This window comes from Pelophylax lessonae (genome assembly GCF_965119305.1).
Source record: "Pelophylax lessonae genome assembly, chromosome: 7".
NCBI lineage: Eukaryota > Metazoa > Chordata > Amphibia > Anura > Ranidae > Pelophylax > Pelophylax lessonae.
In genome coordinates this window covers 87,247,014-87,264,352 of record NC_138774.1, presented here as the reverse complement: position 1 = coordinate 87,264,352, position 17,339 = coordinate 87,247,014, and the positions used below count along the sequence as shown (strand labels likewise).

Sequence of the window (17,339 nt, the reverse complement as noted above, 5' to 3'; positions counted from 1 at the left end):
TTAAGTTTAATGTATTATTGTTTAAATAGCTTAAGAACTTGATCCTATGTAAACTGCAATAAACAACAAAGAACAGATCATCAATATAGCAAAAATATGTAATGTCAGGGTGCCAGGAACCAGACCACACGGGGATGCAGGTAAAATAAAGCAGTTTATTGGAGAAACAACAATAATCACACAGCAAGAGTGAGGGAGAGAGAACAAGAACAAGCCGGGGTCAAGTCCAGAAGTAGGTAGTCATCCAAGCTGGGGTCAGGTCCAGGAGTGGGTAGTCTTTCGATGCCGCGTTGTCTGCCAATGCTGGGTGGTCTGCCGATGCTGGGTCAAGAGCTAGGAGAGTCATCAGCCAAGCCAGGTCATACACGAAGGAACACAGAGAACAGTAGACTGCTAGCAGAGATGCACCTTGGAGCACAAACGCAAGGGCAAGGATTGCAACCCAACAGTTTATAGATATAGTCAGGTGTGCAGCATCATCAATGTATGACGTCCAGGCAGCAGGAAGTGATGATGCATTCAGAGTCTATAAAAGGCAGCAGTCTGCACATGCCCAAGATTGCTTCCAACAGGAGGGCAAGGTAAGACCTTGACAGTACCCTCCCCTTAATGGCCCCTCCTCTGCGGAGCAAAAAACGGTTTCTGAGGAAAGCGAGCATGAAAATATAGTGATCATATTTGTATTCCAACTTTGAGTAGTTCTTTTATTCAAATACGAGCAGGGTGTAAGGCTCTTGATCATGCCTGACTGCACTGTGTATCAGCCTAGTCAATGACACATGGATCCATGTTGTAACATCTTAATGATAACGTCGATGTGTGACTAGACGGCTATGTGGGGGGGTCATAGGGGTAATGCCCAGAACCCGTGATTGGGATGTGCACTGGAAAGGCTCACTGTTTTGCTGACCCAGCATTGCTGGAAGCTGATCATTTTTGACGGCTCACCTCTCCAAGCCCACCCAGCCGGAAGACACTGTCCATTCAAGCTCAACAGAGGACGTTATCAGCCTGAGTCCTCAGCACTTCTGTTCCAGAATAGAGTCTGCACATGCTTGATGGATGATACTGCTGCCGATCACTGCACTTTGTTATGGCACGCCTTACTGGGGGGTCATGGAGAGACCTCAGGGATCTGTGGTGTGGACCCACGGGTAACGCAATTTGCCTACTTCAAAATCTAGCAGGCTTCTTCATAACCACAGCGGGTCTGTACTGATGTGCGGCCTTTGGGACACTTTGGTTGCCTACTAACTAATATTAAAACTGCTCCCTCCCTACTTATAACACCTATATTAACTACCCCTTGGAAGAATGATGTGTATACTTACCTATTTTCAAGCTGCTCCAGTCCAGTCACACGATTGACTTCTCTCTGTCAGCTAGCAGTGACTTCAGGGAGGAGGAAGGAGTGCAGGAATGGATAGCCCAATGTAAGCCTATGGGTGAAGTCACTGTTCAGGCATTCCAGACGTCTTGCTCTTGCTTTCTTCCCTCCAGTGTTGCCAGCACTAGCTGACACAGGGAAGATCACATGACCAGGCCAGAGTGGCCTGAGAATAGGTAAGTATTTGCATCTTTTTTCCACAGGGTAGTGAGTGCAAGTGTTATAAAGGGAGTGGTAGCAATTTTTATATTAGTTTGTTATATCCCGGAGTTCCACTCTAAGTGATCCCTGCTCTTGAGATTTGGTCTTCTAATACCCCTCTTTGGGACAACCCCATGCTTCCTTGACTCCAACCAATGCCCATCATTTGGAAAAGAGCAGGTACTCCTACTATTATTTCTATCTTTCTGACTGGAGAACCTTCGTACCTTTGATTTACTGAAGAGGGAATATGGCCTATCTAATTGATATTTTATCTAACTAAAACACGCTATTAGGGCCCAATTTCCCCAAGCACCTACCCTTCAATAAAGCCCCCTAGAATTGTTTTTAAGAGCTTTTGCCCTTAACAAGCCCTTTTCAGTCTATGCCTACCTCATAACTCATTAACCACTTGCCGACTGCTCACATGGAGCGTACTGCGGCAAAGTGGCTCATTATCGTCCAGCGACGTAGACTTACGTAGCTGGACTCCTCCCCTTGTGGGCGGTGCGGGCGCCGCCAGAGGCTCGCTCCTGCTGTATTCAGACACAGCGGGAGTCAGGCCAGGGGAGGAGAGGCGGTGATCACCGCCGCTCTTCCCTGATCGCCGGGGATCGAGTGAGGAGATCCGCTCGCATGCGTAAAAAAAGCGGGCGGATATCCTATGTGACAGGCAGGGACAGATTACAGGATTCAGCATAGCTGAACCTGCGATCTGTGCCTGTGTCACACAGTCCCCTCCCCCCACACACGTCAGTAAGCACCTGGCATACATTAACCCCTTGATCACCAATAAAGTTAACCCCTTCCCTGCCAGTGTCATTATTACAGTAACAGTGCATATTTATAGCACTGATTACTGTAGTAATGTCACTGGTACCCCCAAAAGTGTCAAAAATGTCAGTTAGGGGTCCAATCTGTCTGCCCCAATGTCGCAGTCCCGCAAAAAAAAAATCGCAGATCGCCGCCATTACTAGTTAAAAAAAAAACAATAAAAATGACATAAATTTCCCATAGTTAGTAGCTGCGATAACCTTTGCGCAAACCAATCAAAATACGCTTATTGCGATTTTTTTTACCAAAAATATGTAGTAGAAAACAAATTGGCCTAAAATGTTAAAAACATTAGATTTTTACATTTTGGGGGGGGGGGGGTTTCATATAAATAAATGTGAAAAATATGGTTATTTTTTCAAAATTGACGCTCTTTTTTTGTTTATAGCGCAGAAAGTAAAAATCGCACAGGTTATCAAATACCACCAAAATAAAGCTCTATTTGTGGGGAAAAAAGGACATAAATTTAATTTGGGTACAGCATCGCATGACTGCGCAATTGTCCGTTAAAGTAACGCAGTGCCGAATCGCAAAATATGGCCTGGTCAGGAATGGGGTAAAATCTTCCGGTCTTAAAGCGGTTAAAAATACGCTCATTGAGAATTGTTTTGTCAAAGACATGTAGCTAAATACATTTTGGCCTAAATATATGACAAAAATTGAATATATTGGATATTTTTTAACTGTCAAAATGGAAAAATATTGTTATTTTTTCAAAATTGTCGCTTTTTTTAATTAATATCGGAAAAAATGAAAAGCGCAGAGGTGATCAAGTACCACCAAAAGAAACCTCTGTTTGTGGGAAAAAAGGACGTAAATTTAATTTGGGTACGGCGTTGCATGACCGTGCAATTGTCAGTTAAAGTCGCACAGTGCCAAGTTGCAAAAAGTGGCCTGGACGTAAAGCAGGAAAATCCTCCGGTCCTAAAGTGGTTATGGTACTAGGACCCATCTGCTGTTCCAGAAGGAGAAAAATTATATTCCTACTCTTTATGAGCAGCAGAACATTAATGATGAGAGAGAATTGGCTAAATGTACTAGAAAAAAAGAGTGCAGTTTTGTATTGTACTATAAGAATTAGGAGACCACAGATATCACAGCTGTATAAAATTATCCAGCAGCAGTTTTAATCAGGGATAATTCGCCTAACTGGTGTATACCTACCTTATAATATACCTATGAGGATAGGGTGGTGTGTTAATTGTGAGATGAGATGGTTTAGGTACACACTATCCTTTTGTTTGTTTTTGTGAAGGTGTGTTATGCTTGGCCCCTTCACTAGTGACCAGCTCCCCACATCCTGGGATTGGCCCCACTGCCCAGAGTACCTAGGAACCCAGCATGGAGTCACTGGAGAGAGAGAGATGTAGCAGAGCCCAGAAAGAGAGAACAAGCATGAAATTGTGGAAAAAGTGTTTTTCCTGTATCCAGTAGCAGCATACCGAACATTGTCACTGGGAGTGAGGTGACAGGTCTGCTGAGTTGTTGGAGACCAGTGCATGCTACATGGCACTGGCTCAGAAATGCTGCACACCTTGGGAGTGATATTCTCTAAAAGAAGTGTGTCCAACGTGCTTAGTTTTAACAGTGTAAGAAGTATGGCCACATATTACAAGGAGTTTCTGTGAAAGTTGCTGCTCACTTCTAACGTCTGGAGTCCTGCATTAATGCTGAATTCTGATGATGGCAGCTTCTGCCTGTGATTCAGGCATTAGCGAGTGCAGTTTTACAGTGTCCTCACTAGGGCTCTTTGGGCCCCATCCACAAGCTGGTTGGTAAACCCCTACCCTCAAATGTCTCACAATATATGGTGGATTGATGGACTAGTAGTTTACATATAGAAGATACGATTTTTGTTGTTTTCTTTTAGGCTCACAGAAAGTGACAAAGACATTACATCTCTGCTAAGATCAAAAGATATTTTCTGTACTCACTGAAAATGTTCTTAGTCTAAAAAGTGAAAGCTAATATAGCCAGTACATCGAAAGACTGGTAAGCTGAAATATATTAAATATTTCAAATTTTGATAAATCAAAAATGTTGCTAAAATCAAAATGTAAAATTAAAGGGCTACCTGCAAAAAGGCTAGTCAATACTTATCTTTCATGCCACCTGCACTACCAAGACTACTGCAATGAAGAGAAGTTGTCACCAGAAGACTCCTCAGAAACTGACATTTCCATGAATGTTGGATGACTGATTCCACTATGCAATCCAAAGGGCCCTCGTTCTACTATTTTGTCCTGTGCTGTGGTTACCCTTACATTGATTGTGACTGAAAAAATAATCTTGGGAGAAAACTGATATTACTGTGCTATTAAATAGCAGTAATAATTATCTAGCAGTATAAAATAATAAGTATATCTCAGTGTCAAAGCATGTTGGTTTTGCCTTCTAGTGAGATGATTTGGGCTGTAAGCAGCATATTTTTGCAAGCGTGTTTTGCAGTGAAAGCTTTACATCATGATTCCTTAGTGTATAAATGATTGGATTAAACAGAGGAGTAACAACAAGATATAAAACAGACACAAGTTTGTCTGATGCATTGCTAGATGCCGGCGTGACCCGCATGTATGTAAAGCTCAGACTTCCATAAAAGATACAGACTACAGCAAGATGGGATGTGCATGTGGAAAATGCTTTCTGACGTCCACTAGAGGAAGACATCTTCAGGATAGTCCATGTGATGCAGAAGTAAGAGACAGAAATAACCAGCAATGAGCTAAGAAGGACAAATGCTGCTATAATGAAGTCAACAAGTTCTTCTTTTTTAATATCACTACAAGCCAACTTTACCAGTGGAGAGACATCACAAAAATAATGATCTACTTTAATATAATCACAAAAATCCTGCTGATTAAGAAAATAGATGGGAAAAACTGGTGTGCAGAGCCCAGCTGACCAAGAACATATAAGCAGGCACCAAATATTCTTTTCTTGCATTATAATGGTGTATTGTAGAGGTTTACAGATCGCTATGTAACGGTCATAGGCCATGGTGGCCAGAAGATAGCACTCAGAGGCACACAGAAAGGCGAAGATGAACAACTGAGCCAAACATCCATTAAAGGATATTTCCTGATTTCCTGTGATGATGTTGAACAACATATTGGGAAGAGTGACACTGATATACCCAAGCTCTAAAAAGGAAAGATTTCCTATGAATATATACATGGGCTTCCAAAGTTTGCAGTCTCGTATAACTAATAATACAATGGTCATGTTTTCTAAGACCATAAAAATATAAACCAAAAGGAATGCACAGAAGATGGGAATCTGGCAGTGCTGGCAGCCAGAAAAACCAGCAAGAAGGAACCTGACTTGTTTGACATCACAAACATTTAAAATAAATAACAAATGGATAATATGAATGGAATTATGTTTTTTTTTTTTTATTATATTAAGAATTATAATAAGCAATTATAGTCCTAAAATATTCAAACAGGCATCTATATAAAATAGGATGACATACACACTTTTGAAACCCTATAAAGTAAAAAAAAAAAAAAGAAGAAAAAAGAAAAAAAACAAAAAAGAATTTACAACTCCTTTAACCACTTTAAGATCAGGCCTATTTTTGACACTTGCTGTTTACAAGCTAAATAATTTTTTTTTGCTAGAAAACTACTTAGAACCCCCAAACATCATATATACTGTATATATTTTTTAGCAGATACCCTAGAGAATAAAATGGAGATTGTTGCAATATTTTTTATCACACCGTATTTGCGCAGCGGTCTTCCAAACACATTTTTTTTTTTTTAAATTCACTTTTTTTTAATAAAAAAATAAGAAAACAGTAAAGTTAGCCCAATTTTTTTCTGTGAAAGATAATGTTACGCTGAGTTAATAGAAACCCAACATGTCATGCTTCAAAATTGCACACGCTCGCGGAATGGCGACAAACTTTGGTACTTAAAATCCCCAAACGCAACATTTTAAAAATTTCTGCAGGTTACTAGCTTATAGTTACAGAGGAGGTCTAGGGCTCAAATTATTGCTCTTGCTCTAACAATCGCGGTGATACCTCACATGTGTGGTTTGAACACCTTTTACATATGTGGGCTGGACTTCCGTATGCGTTCGCTTCTGCGCGTGAGCTAACGGGGACAGGGCGCTTTATTTTATTTTTTTTTCTATTTATTTTATTTATTATTTTTATTTTTACACAGTTTAAAAAAAAAAATGATCATTTTTATTCCTATTACAAGGAATGCAAACATCCCTTGTAATAGAAATAGGCATGACAGGTCCTCTTTATTGTGAGATCTGGGGTCAAAAAGACCTCAGACCTCCCAACTACACAAAAAAAGAAAAATCGGCCCTTTAAACCGGTTGCTAGGCAACGACGTTTAACATCGCTCCGGTCCTCCAAGGCCAGAGAGTCGAATGAGGGTCATCTTGCCCCACTCGACTTCCTGTCTCAGAGGATCCGGGACCAGATTGCTTTCCCCGCTGCCGGCGGGTCCGGCACCTCTTTTGCCGCACCGCAAGGGTGATCCCATGGCAAATCCACCGCTGGGCCTACCCTTACCTGAAAGCCGATTGCCCGCCGTTTTCAAAAATATTGAGGTTATGGCAGCTATTTAGCATCAAAGGACTGACGTAAAACTGCGGCAGGTGGTCGGTAAGTGGTTAAGTGCTAGATTATTTACTCCTAAAAAGGACACTATTCCCCAACAGAGAGCCGAAGCCGGTGCCAAATAAGGAGACAAAAGTGTGCATGGGAAAAGGAGCCCAAAGTTGTTTTCAGGCATAACCAATGCCCAACATCAGTACCAGGATAAGGAATAAGCTTGTAGTCAAAAGCTCAGCTCAGATAAGGACAAGAAGGGTTCATGTGAAGTCAGCACAAGCAAAGTCGCACCCCCAAGCATACATACTTTAGATTGGACAACTATTGAGAATACAAATAAACAAATAAATTCCCATGCTATCCCTTTAAGCGAATAAAATAATGTACTCTAGGAGCAGCTCTCACCACTGTGAACCACTGAACCACCCAGCACAGACAGATATATATATCTATGTATACAGTATCTCACAAAAGTGAGTACACCCCTCACATTTTTGTAAATATTTTATTCTATCTTTTCATGTGACAACACTGAAGAAATTACACTTTGCTACAATGTAAAGTAGTGAGTGTACAGCTTGTATAACAGTGTAAATTTGCTGTCCCCTCAAAATAACTCAACACACAGCCATTAATGTCTAAACGGCTGGCAACAAAAGTGAGTACACCCCTAAGTGAAGATGTCCAAATTGGGCCCAATTAGCCATTTTCCCTCCCCGGTGTCATGTGACTTGTTCGTGTTACAAGGTCTCAGGTGTGAATGGGGTGCAGGTTTGGTAAATTTGGTGTTATCACTCTCACTCTCTCATACTGGTCACTGGAAGTTCAACATGGCACCTCATGGCAAAGAAACTCTCTGAGGATCGGAAAAAGAAAATTGTTTCTCTACATAAAAATGGCCTAGGCTATAAGAAAATTGCCAAGACCCTGAAACTGAGCTGAAGCACGGTGGCCAAGACCATACAGCGGTTTAACAGGACAGGTTCCACTCAGAACAGGCCTCGCCATGGTCAACCAAAGAAGTTGAGTGCACATGGTCAGCGTCATATCCAGAGGTTGTCTTTGGGAAATAGAGGTATGAGTGCTGCCAGCATTGCTGCAGAGGTTGAATGGGTGGGGGGGTCAGCCTGTCAGTGCTCAGACCATACGCCACACACTGCATCAAATTGGTCTGCATGGCTGTCGTCCCAGAAGGAAGCCTCTTCTAAAGATGATGCACAAAAAAGCCTGCAAACTGTTTGCTGAAGACAAGCAGATTAAGGACATGGATTACTGGAACCATACTCTGTGCTCTGATGAGACTTATTTGGTTCAGATGGTGTCAAATGTGTGTGGCGGCAACTAGGTGAGGAGTACAAAGACAAGTGTGTCTTGCCTACAGTCAAGCATGGTGGTGGAAGTGTCATGGTCTGGGGCTGCATGAGTGCTGCCGGCACTGGGGAACTACAGTTCATTAAAGGAACCATGAATGCCAACATGTACTGTGACATACTGAAGCAGAGCATGATCCCCTCCCTTTGGAAGACTGGGCTGCAGGACAGTTTTACAACATGATAAGGACCCCAAACACACCTCCAAGATGACCACTGGCTTGCTAAAGAAGCTGAGGGTAAAGGTGATGGACTGATCAAGCAAAACTCCAGACCTAAACCCTATTGAGCATCTGTGGGGCACCCTCATACAGAAGGTGGAGGAGCGCTAGGTCTCTAACATCCACCAGCCCCTTGATGTTGTCATGGAGGAGTGGAAGAGGACTCCAGTGGCAACCTGTGAAGCTCTGGTGCACTCCATGCCCAAGAGGGTTAAGGCAGTGCTGGAAAATAATGGTGGCCACACAAAATATTGACACTTTGGGCTCAATTTGGACATTGTGACTTAGGGGTGTACTTACTTTTTTGCCAGCGGTTTAGACATTAATGGCTGTGTGTTGAGTTATTTTGAGGGGACACTGTTATACAAGCTGTACACTCGCTACTTTACATTGTAGCAAAGTGTAATTTCTTCAGTGTTGTCACATGAAAAGATAGAATTAAATATTTACAAAAATGTGAGGGGTGTACTCACTTTTGTGAGATACTGTATACATATTATATATATATACATATATATATATATATATATATATAATTATATATATATATATATATACTGACTATATTATCAAAACTGTTGGGACACCTGCCTTTACACGTACATGAGCTTTAATGGCACACCAGTCTCTGTCCGTAGGGTTAAATATCGAGTTGGCCCACCCTTTGCAGCTATAGCAGTTTCAATACACCTGGGAATGTGGTCCACAAGATTTAGGAGAGCGTTTATGGAAATGTTTGATCATTCTTCCGGAAGAGCATTTGTGAAGTCAGGCACTGATGTCAGACGAGAAGACCTGGCTCTCAGTCTCCACTCTCCTCTCAAATTCATCCTAAAGGTGTTCTATTGAGTTGAGATCAGGACTCTGTACAGGCCAGTCAAGTTCCTCCACCCCAAACTTGCTCATCCATGTCTTTATGAACCTTGTTTTGTGCATTGGTGCGCAGTCATGTTGGAACAGGAAGGGGCCATCTCCAAACTGTTCCCACAAAGTTGGGAGCATGAAATTGTCCAAAATGTCTTGGTATGCTGAGACCTTAAGAGTTCCCTTTACTGGAACTAAGGGGACAAGCCCAACCCCTGAAAACTTCCCCACACCATAATCCCTCTCCACCAAATTATTTGGATCAGTGCACAAAGCAAGGTCAATTTATTTATTGTTCTGTGGCACTTTATGTGGGTGAAAATAAATTATGAAAATGTATTTTCACTATCATATACAGTATTTATATAAAACTATGGAGAATAGGTCACTTTTATAAAGGTGTGACAGTGCAGTCAGCTGTGAAGGGGTATGTCGCCCAGGATTGTCAACCAGGCAGGTTGAGAGGCTCCAGGAGTTTTTTGTTTTATTTGCAGGAATCTGGCTTTTAAGTTTCCTCATTGTTTTGTAAAGTCCATTTGGGGACCTGGAGCCTGGAGATTTTGCAGCGATCTGGGTGGGATGAAATCTCCAATCCTGGGACCAGGATCTAGGACTAGCCAGGACACTGATGGTTCTGGTGTGGCTGAGTCTTTTAATAGAGACAGAACCAGGGTCCTGGGCTCCACCCTCTCGAGGAGTCCTGGCAAGCAAGGGAGAAGTGTGCATGTCTGCATGGTGCAGTCTGACAGAGCAGAAGGAGGGCCCAAGTCTGTGGGCCGGAGCAGCAAGGAAGGTGTGAAAGAGGGTGTCAGTAGGGGTACAGAGTGTGAACCAAACCGGGACACTGTTACAGGGTCAAGAGGACCGAGGTCAAAGCCAGAGCTGCAGTGCTGACCTGAGAGCCAGGTGGATTGTTATTTTTCACTTATTATTTCTTTACTGCTATGTAAAGTTGAAACCCCTGCGTGGGAATCGTGGATGGACTGTTTATCCTTATTCTTTAATAAAAGTGGGCCAACAAGCCCTTGAACGGCACAACTGGCGTGGACTCAGCTCACTGGTAAGCTCTACATTTAAGCTAAATATCCCCAAAATATCACAAAGGATTGTGACTAATCAAAAGTAAGTAAGTTGTGTTGCACAAGTGCAATTCATTGTGCATGTACTGAGAGGTGGGAAGGGCCAGCCCACCTGAGTGCATAAACATGCATTGACACTCCACTCACCTGTTTAAAAAAAAGTTGTAAAACACCCTCTTTATGCTCCAGTGATGTCCCCTGCTTCTTCCTTTGTGCAGCACCACAGGTCTTTTCTGGGTTAAATCATGCCATGCATCATTAACCTACTTACTGTGAGCCTTGGCAGGCAATGACACTCCCCCTGGGAGTGTGGCATCATGAAGTCTAGGCTCACAGTATTCCTCAACTAAGTAGTACTCACATGGTTGCTGGAAAGCGGTTGTAATATAACTTTAATAATTTAAAGGTTTCTCCCATAGCATGCTCCTCGTTTTGGTATACCATTTGCTTCTGTTAAAGAAAACAATCTGAGATTTTCCAACAATGTAAAGTGGCCTTCTAACTAGAGAGATGGGATTTGTAGAGCTGCTGACTTTTAATTTTTTCTGAAGGAGCCTGGAGCTCCTCTTTACCCTAAAGCCCATAATGACTGGCCAGTCTTCGCTACATGAGCCTTTACCTTCTTGACTCTAAACAAATGTTACAGCAAATGAGAGCATCATATAACTTGTTCACGGCACTAATCTAACTTATCTATACTAATTGGGTAAACAGTGGACAGCAACAACATAAAATACTGTATAACCACCAATCAATACAGTTCAGCTAAGGGGAGTAAAATAAGTCCCCCTTGTTCCAAAAATGCCTTACAGATCAAGGAAGTCTGATAACTCAAATGTAATCAATGGGTTTACTTCACCAATTGAGTATCAGAAATTCCCAGATCGTCTCAAGCTGGTTTCGGATCCTCAGCGTCTCCTCTCATCAAATTGATTAGTAGTACCAACTATATATATATAGTAATAACTATTGCAGTAGTGAACTGACACAAAAAGATATACTCAGCATCTACTGACATAAAAAGATACTGTATTCTCAGCATCTTTTCAAACCACTGTTCTGTTTATTCTGAACACTTTTTATACACATACCTACCTAGGTATCACATTAATAGTACAATTGTGCTTCTATTGATACAAGGGTTAACATAGGCAGACTCATTTCTTATCAGAACTTGAAAGAATGCAAATACATAAGCAAAGCTTTTTTAGTGTTGTGTGCACAATTAGTGCATTGTGCAATACATAAATAAGCAAAGCATACAAACATTTTTTTTTAATAGATAAAGATTAACATTAATAGCCAACTAAAATATTTAAAGTGACTATACAAAAAATGTTGCCTTTTAAGCTGGCTGTAAAAAAAAAAAAAAAAAAACTTCTTCTGATCCCTTATCCTGCTACTTGCAGAGCTACAGCCTCTGAAAGAACCCTCACATCCAACAATATCAAAAGTGTCAGATCTCTACATCTCCTGATGCATAATGTGGTTCCATCTGTCTGTGTTCTCTGGTTAAGTAGGGGCAAGTGGATTAATTCCATAGCTTTCAGCAGGGGTCATAAATAAGCACACCTGGAAATACAGTATGTTGATGGTGCTGCTGAAGGCCATTGCTCTGCAAGACAGCAAAAATCTGGAGAATGTGTAGCAGGATAGCTGGGTATGAAAGTTCTTTTAGAGGCAGATTGTTGGACATTTTTGGGAAGCAATACCTTCACTCAAGGCTTTCCCTCCAGCACCCTCCCACCTTCTCAGAACAGCTGGCATAGGAAAAAAATGTAACCATCCAAATACTCAACTAAATCCATGATCATATGACACTCCAGTCCCAAGTCTTCTGTCTATATACAGGCTGTAAGGAACGTCTATATGTGTCCATGTCATTTCCTGCATGATGTAGACACTAAATATTCACTGTTCTGTGCTGGGATCATCTCAGGATCCAGAGAAGAGTACTTAGGTGATGACGTCAGAGTAAGAGAACAATTGGGGACACCTACAGCACTGGATTACCAGTCACCTGCACCCAAAAATGATGCCAGTGAGGGAACTTGTGGTGGACTTTAGTAAGTAAAATAACCTCTCAAATGTAAAAAAAAAATTCTGAATAGGGGGTGGTTGGGGAAATAGAAACTTAGATTTAATTTGGAGATGAGATTTAGATTTGAACTCCAGGCAAACAACAAAACACACCACTGTAATACACATATGGGATTTTTTTTTTTACCTGCCAGATAACTTGTTATGCCTACTTTCTGTTGAGATTTACACAGTCCTGCCAGACAGCGCAGCCAGGCTATCTGACTTTTTTCTACTTCACACTTACCTAAATATTAAAATAGCAATGGGGATCTAGCTACAACATACTGTATGCTTTTTTTTTTTTTTAAAAAACATCTCAGGAATATAATTAGCAAAATATTGCATTATATATATATATATATATATATATACATATAATGATCTTATGACCTATAAATACCCTACTCCTCTTCCAGCTGACACTCTAGGATAGGTTTTGCTTCCTGTTTTGTCTGCTGTAATGTTCTATTCTAGTTGCTGACCTTGGCTTTCCCCGACCACTCTTCGGATCACCCTGTACGATTGTACCGACTCTGGTTTTTGAACTCGGCTCGCTCCTGACCACTCTCCAGATCACCCTTTTTGGATGGCACGGTTTCTTGTGTTCAACTTGGCTCACTACCAAACTCTCTTCTTGACTTCGCTCCCTTGGGGTCTGGCTTTTGACCTACCACTCCTAACCGTGAGTCTTTTACATGTTTGTTGTTCCCTGAGTTTGCTTGTTGCACTTTCATTTGAGGTCCCGATATTTTGGCTGAAGGACCCTATCCGCTCCTCCACCTTATACCGGAATAACAAAACTACTGGTCAGGAAACGGTTGCGTCTCTGGCAGGCCTAACAATATATAAATATATATATATATATATATATATATATATATATATATATATATATATACATACATACTCGGGTACTGATGAATTCATCATGTTATAAAATCATCAATAAAAAACACGTAAATGCGGAGCCTCCCTAAACTTCCCCTGGAGTACCACTCCCTTATAACCTCATTTAAGGCCTGGTGTGAAATTACTATATGTTCTCCCACCACATTCTCTTCATGCACACATTCACTGCCCATGAAATTCCTGCAACTATCTATCCCTGACCTGAATATTTAAGATTGGAGTGCTCATGGTATTTAATTTCTACATGATCTCTATGCAAACAGAGCCTTAAAACCCTTTGGCTCTCTTTGCAAAGACTAATTCCTAAGAAGCACAGAGGATTTTACCTATACTCAAATCTTTTACTTTCTTAATTTCATTCTTCTAAAATACCAGTGGTCCTGCATATCCCCTAACCCATGCACCAATTTTTCACTAGTCATGAATACTCCAAGAAAGATCTCACTATTCTTTTCCCTTCTGAATGAAGATTGTCCATACTCTAAGACAGCCACTTTACGCAAATGGGAACTAGAGCAGGGTAATACTTTTTCTACCCTCATGTGGCAAAAAGCATTTATTACAACTTATGCGGCTTCACATTGTTCCAATCATTGGGGAAATTACCAGAAAACACTTCACCGCTGATACTTGACCCCATACAAATTACCAAAAATATATCTTGATCACTCTCTGAATTGCTGGAGACAATGTGGTGAAAGTGAAACTAGGTTGATCTTGGATATCACAGGAGTACATACCACACCAAATCCTGCCCTTGCACTATTGCACATTGAAGTTGAAGGGTTCCTACCCAGCTCTAGAACAGATGGTACATCTATTACTTCCTGCAAAGATTAATGTCAATAGATTATGGGATTCCTTTACCTCACCCTGTGACAAGCATGGTTATAGATTTAATCCTCCAATGTGAAATGGAGCAAATGATTACTTATAAAATCCTGCATGTTTTTTGCTGTGTGGTCTGGCCAATATGGCTTAATCATCCCAAATGTACTGGTAGTTCTGGCTGACCTAATGTATTTGGGATACTTGTGAAGACTGGGTTCTTTTGTTTAGTTACAATTTTGCCTAGTTATTCCCCTCTCTGCTCCTCCCTCTCCCATCCCCTGTCCTCACCCTCACCCCTTTCCTTCTCCCCTTCTCTCCTATTCCGTCCCACCTACCTCTCACTTCCGCTTTTGAGTGACCCTTCCATTTGCTGCCTTAATTTAGATGCCTTATTGGTACTCTATTGTACAAGGATATTGTGAATGATATTTATTGAACAATAAAATACACATAAATTAATATTGCCAGAAGTCGCACATATTACAGCGTGTATTTAACCTACAAAAAGTATAAGACAAAAATGCATATAGCCTTTCTCTTATCTAGTTAGCGCTGCACTTTTTATATGCTTTTGCATTAAAGTGGTTGTAAACCCTTACATATATTCAATGAAGTGACTGGCCTCGGGTGATAAGAAGAAATTAAGTAAATCCTCCTACATAAGTTGTACCTGTCTCTCTGCAGTCTTCTCTTTTCTACAGCCGTTCAAAGTGCTGAATTTATAAAGAGTGTCTAAGATTTCAAAAAAGGGGCATTTTTCTCTTGATGCCAGGAAAAGTTTTCAGAATTGATTCATGCTGATAGCAGAGGAACAGGGTAGCAGACAGAAATGACACTTGGTGCTCTTAATTACAGGTTAAAACACTATTATAATATCACAAATGTGTAAAAGTCTAAGGGAGCAATATGCATGTAAAGCACTATATGTCAATGTGTGTCCATGTATGTGTATATATAAGGATTAGTTCAATGAAAAAGCACAGTTTAGTTTTTAAAAATACGTAAAGCATCCATAAAATGAGACTTTAAAAAAAGTCCTGGTAATTTGCAAAAGTCTGCGACGTTCATTTGTCACCTGATAGCAAACAAGTAAGACTATGTATAACGTGAAGGAATAACTGAGGTTTAAAGGTTTATATTAATGTAAAACTCCAGGGAGGCGGTCCACATAGACTCTCCAGTATTGTCACTGGAACACACAGTATTTCACATGGAAAAATTAACCTGTGTGAGATTAGGGTGCATTTGCAATAAGCTGCACCAGTCCAAAACTGTATTTTCGGGTATGGCAGCCCACTTTTATTTATTAAATGGAAAGTTCACATGTACGTCAGTTGCCCACGCAGGGGTTTCTTCACACAATGTACACAAATGAAAACACTGAGTCACCTGGCTCACTTGTTGGCAGCACTGCTACTCCTCTTACCAGTCCCTTTGACTGTGTTGTCCAGCTCTCCTGGAACTCTTGGCTCCCTAGCCTTTAGTAGCAGACCCACCTCTGGCCTATGGATAGGGATTCTCCTGACACCCTGATAGGAGCTGACCTGGAACTGAGACCTGCTGTCTCCTGGCTTACGACCAACACTTCACTCTCCTGTTCTGAAAGGTGGGCCTCACGCAAAGAGGCTCTCAGGGCTTAAATGCTAGTCATCCAGGATGGCGCACGCCTTGTTGCCCTCCCAAAACTGGGGATGTCCGGATAGGCTGGGAACAAGAAAAGACAGGGGGCACAGCGGCCTAGGTGCATCCTCTGTTTTTTCTTGTTCCCAGCGTCTCCTGGCTTCTGGCTGGACCCTCTGCCCCCTTGATGATACCTTCTGTCTCTTGGCTTCTGGCTGGGCCCTATCACCCCCTCGATGAAACCTCTGTCTTATGGCTCTGGCTGGGGCACCCTGACCCCAGGTGAGACCTTCCGTCTCCCACACTTGGAGCATTCTCCATACTGGAAGCCATCTCCAAACTGGGAGCTCTGAGCCATCCTCAGACCTGAGTATATTTCTGACCTGAGGTTGCAGGCATCTAGCAAAACCCAGACACAGGATTGAATGTTCCGATTCAGAACTACAAATAGCTTTCTCCACTCAGAAATTGTAGTTCTGAACCTTGCATTAACCCTAAATGCAAATCCTGTGTCACATTTTCCTACATTCTTACAGTGACCGGTCCTCCCTCTTTCACACCTGTTATAATAACAGTTTCAAAAGCTTTACATGTAAGTTACTATTTAGAGCACATCATCACAGAGATGACAGTTTTAAGTATGATACTTAAAAGTGCAAAGAATATAAGTTTTTCAGCAAATGGTATGACACACCCCCTGGGAGTGTGGCATCATGCAGTCTCAAGGAGCCACAAGTAGAATGGAATCCCTCACCCTGCACAGCCAGGCACACTGAATTTCCACATTCACTCTAGAGTCAGAGAACAGTCAATGACTTTTGTTTTTGTTTTTTTTAATTGAGGGAATAAACTTGGATAGGGATGGGAGTTTTTGGAATTCCCACTTCAGGGACAACTCTTCCTATATACAGTCTCTATATACAGATCCTCTTCTTCCTCCAGCACACTCTTGCTTGCAGAACTCAGCTATGTCACCCTGTTGTGGTTTTGTAGCAAGGGCCAATTACAGGTAGGGACTCGCCGCCCTATACTTGGAAAACAGGGTGACACAGCTCACACTTTCCCAGCACTTCCTCTCTGTGGCCACTGATCCCAGCACCACCACTTCAGGCACTACAATCCCACTTGGCTGCAACTGCCTCTTTCACTATCTAACTTCCCCCCGCAGTTCTCCAGACTGACACTTTCTCTACAGTCCTCCAGACTGACAATCACCAGCCCACCCGGATGACTCTCAGGAGATCTCCCGAACATGCTGACCTGCTCCTGCTGTCCTCTTATTTGCTCCTGTGTCTCCTGGAAAGGATTCCTCGGTGTGTTGTAGAGGGTGGTAGTGGTTTGTATTAGACAGCTTTCCTTCACCTG

The 17,339-nt window shown here is 41.8% G+C and overlaps 1 protein-coding gene across 1 annotated transcript; it reads right to left on the bottom strand.

Annotated features, from left to right (window-relative positions):
• Nucleotides 1-4,816: 4,816 nt before the first annotated feature.
• Nucleotides 4,817-16,332, bottom strand: LOC309560493 (olfactory receptor 2AP1-like; the record flags this gene model as incomplete). The annotated part of the gene is made up of 4 exons (XM_082264125.1): nt 4,817-5,742; nt 10,804-10,900; nt 14,264-14,350; nt 16,252-16,332. The coding sequence occupies 4 exons, from the start codon at nt 16,330-16,332 to the stop codon at nt 4,817-4,819; spliced, it is 1,191 nt and encodes a 396-aa protein (XP_082120251.1).
• Between the last annotated feature and the right edge of the window lie 1,007 nt (nt 16,333-17,339).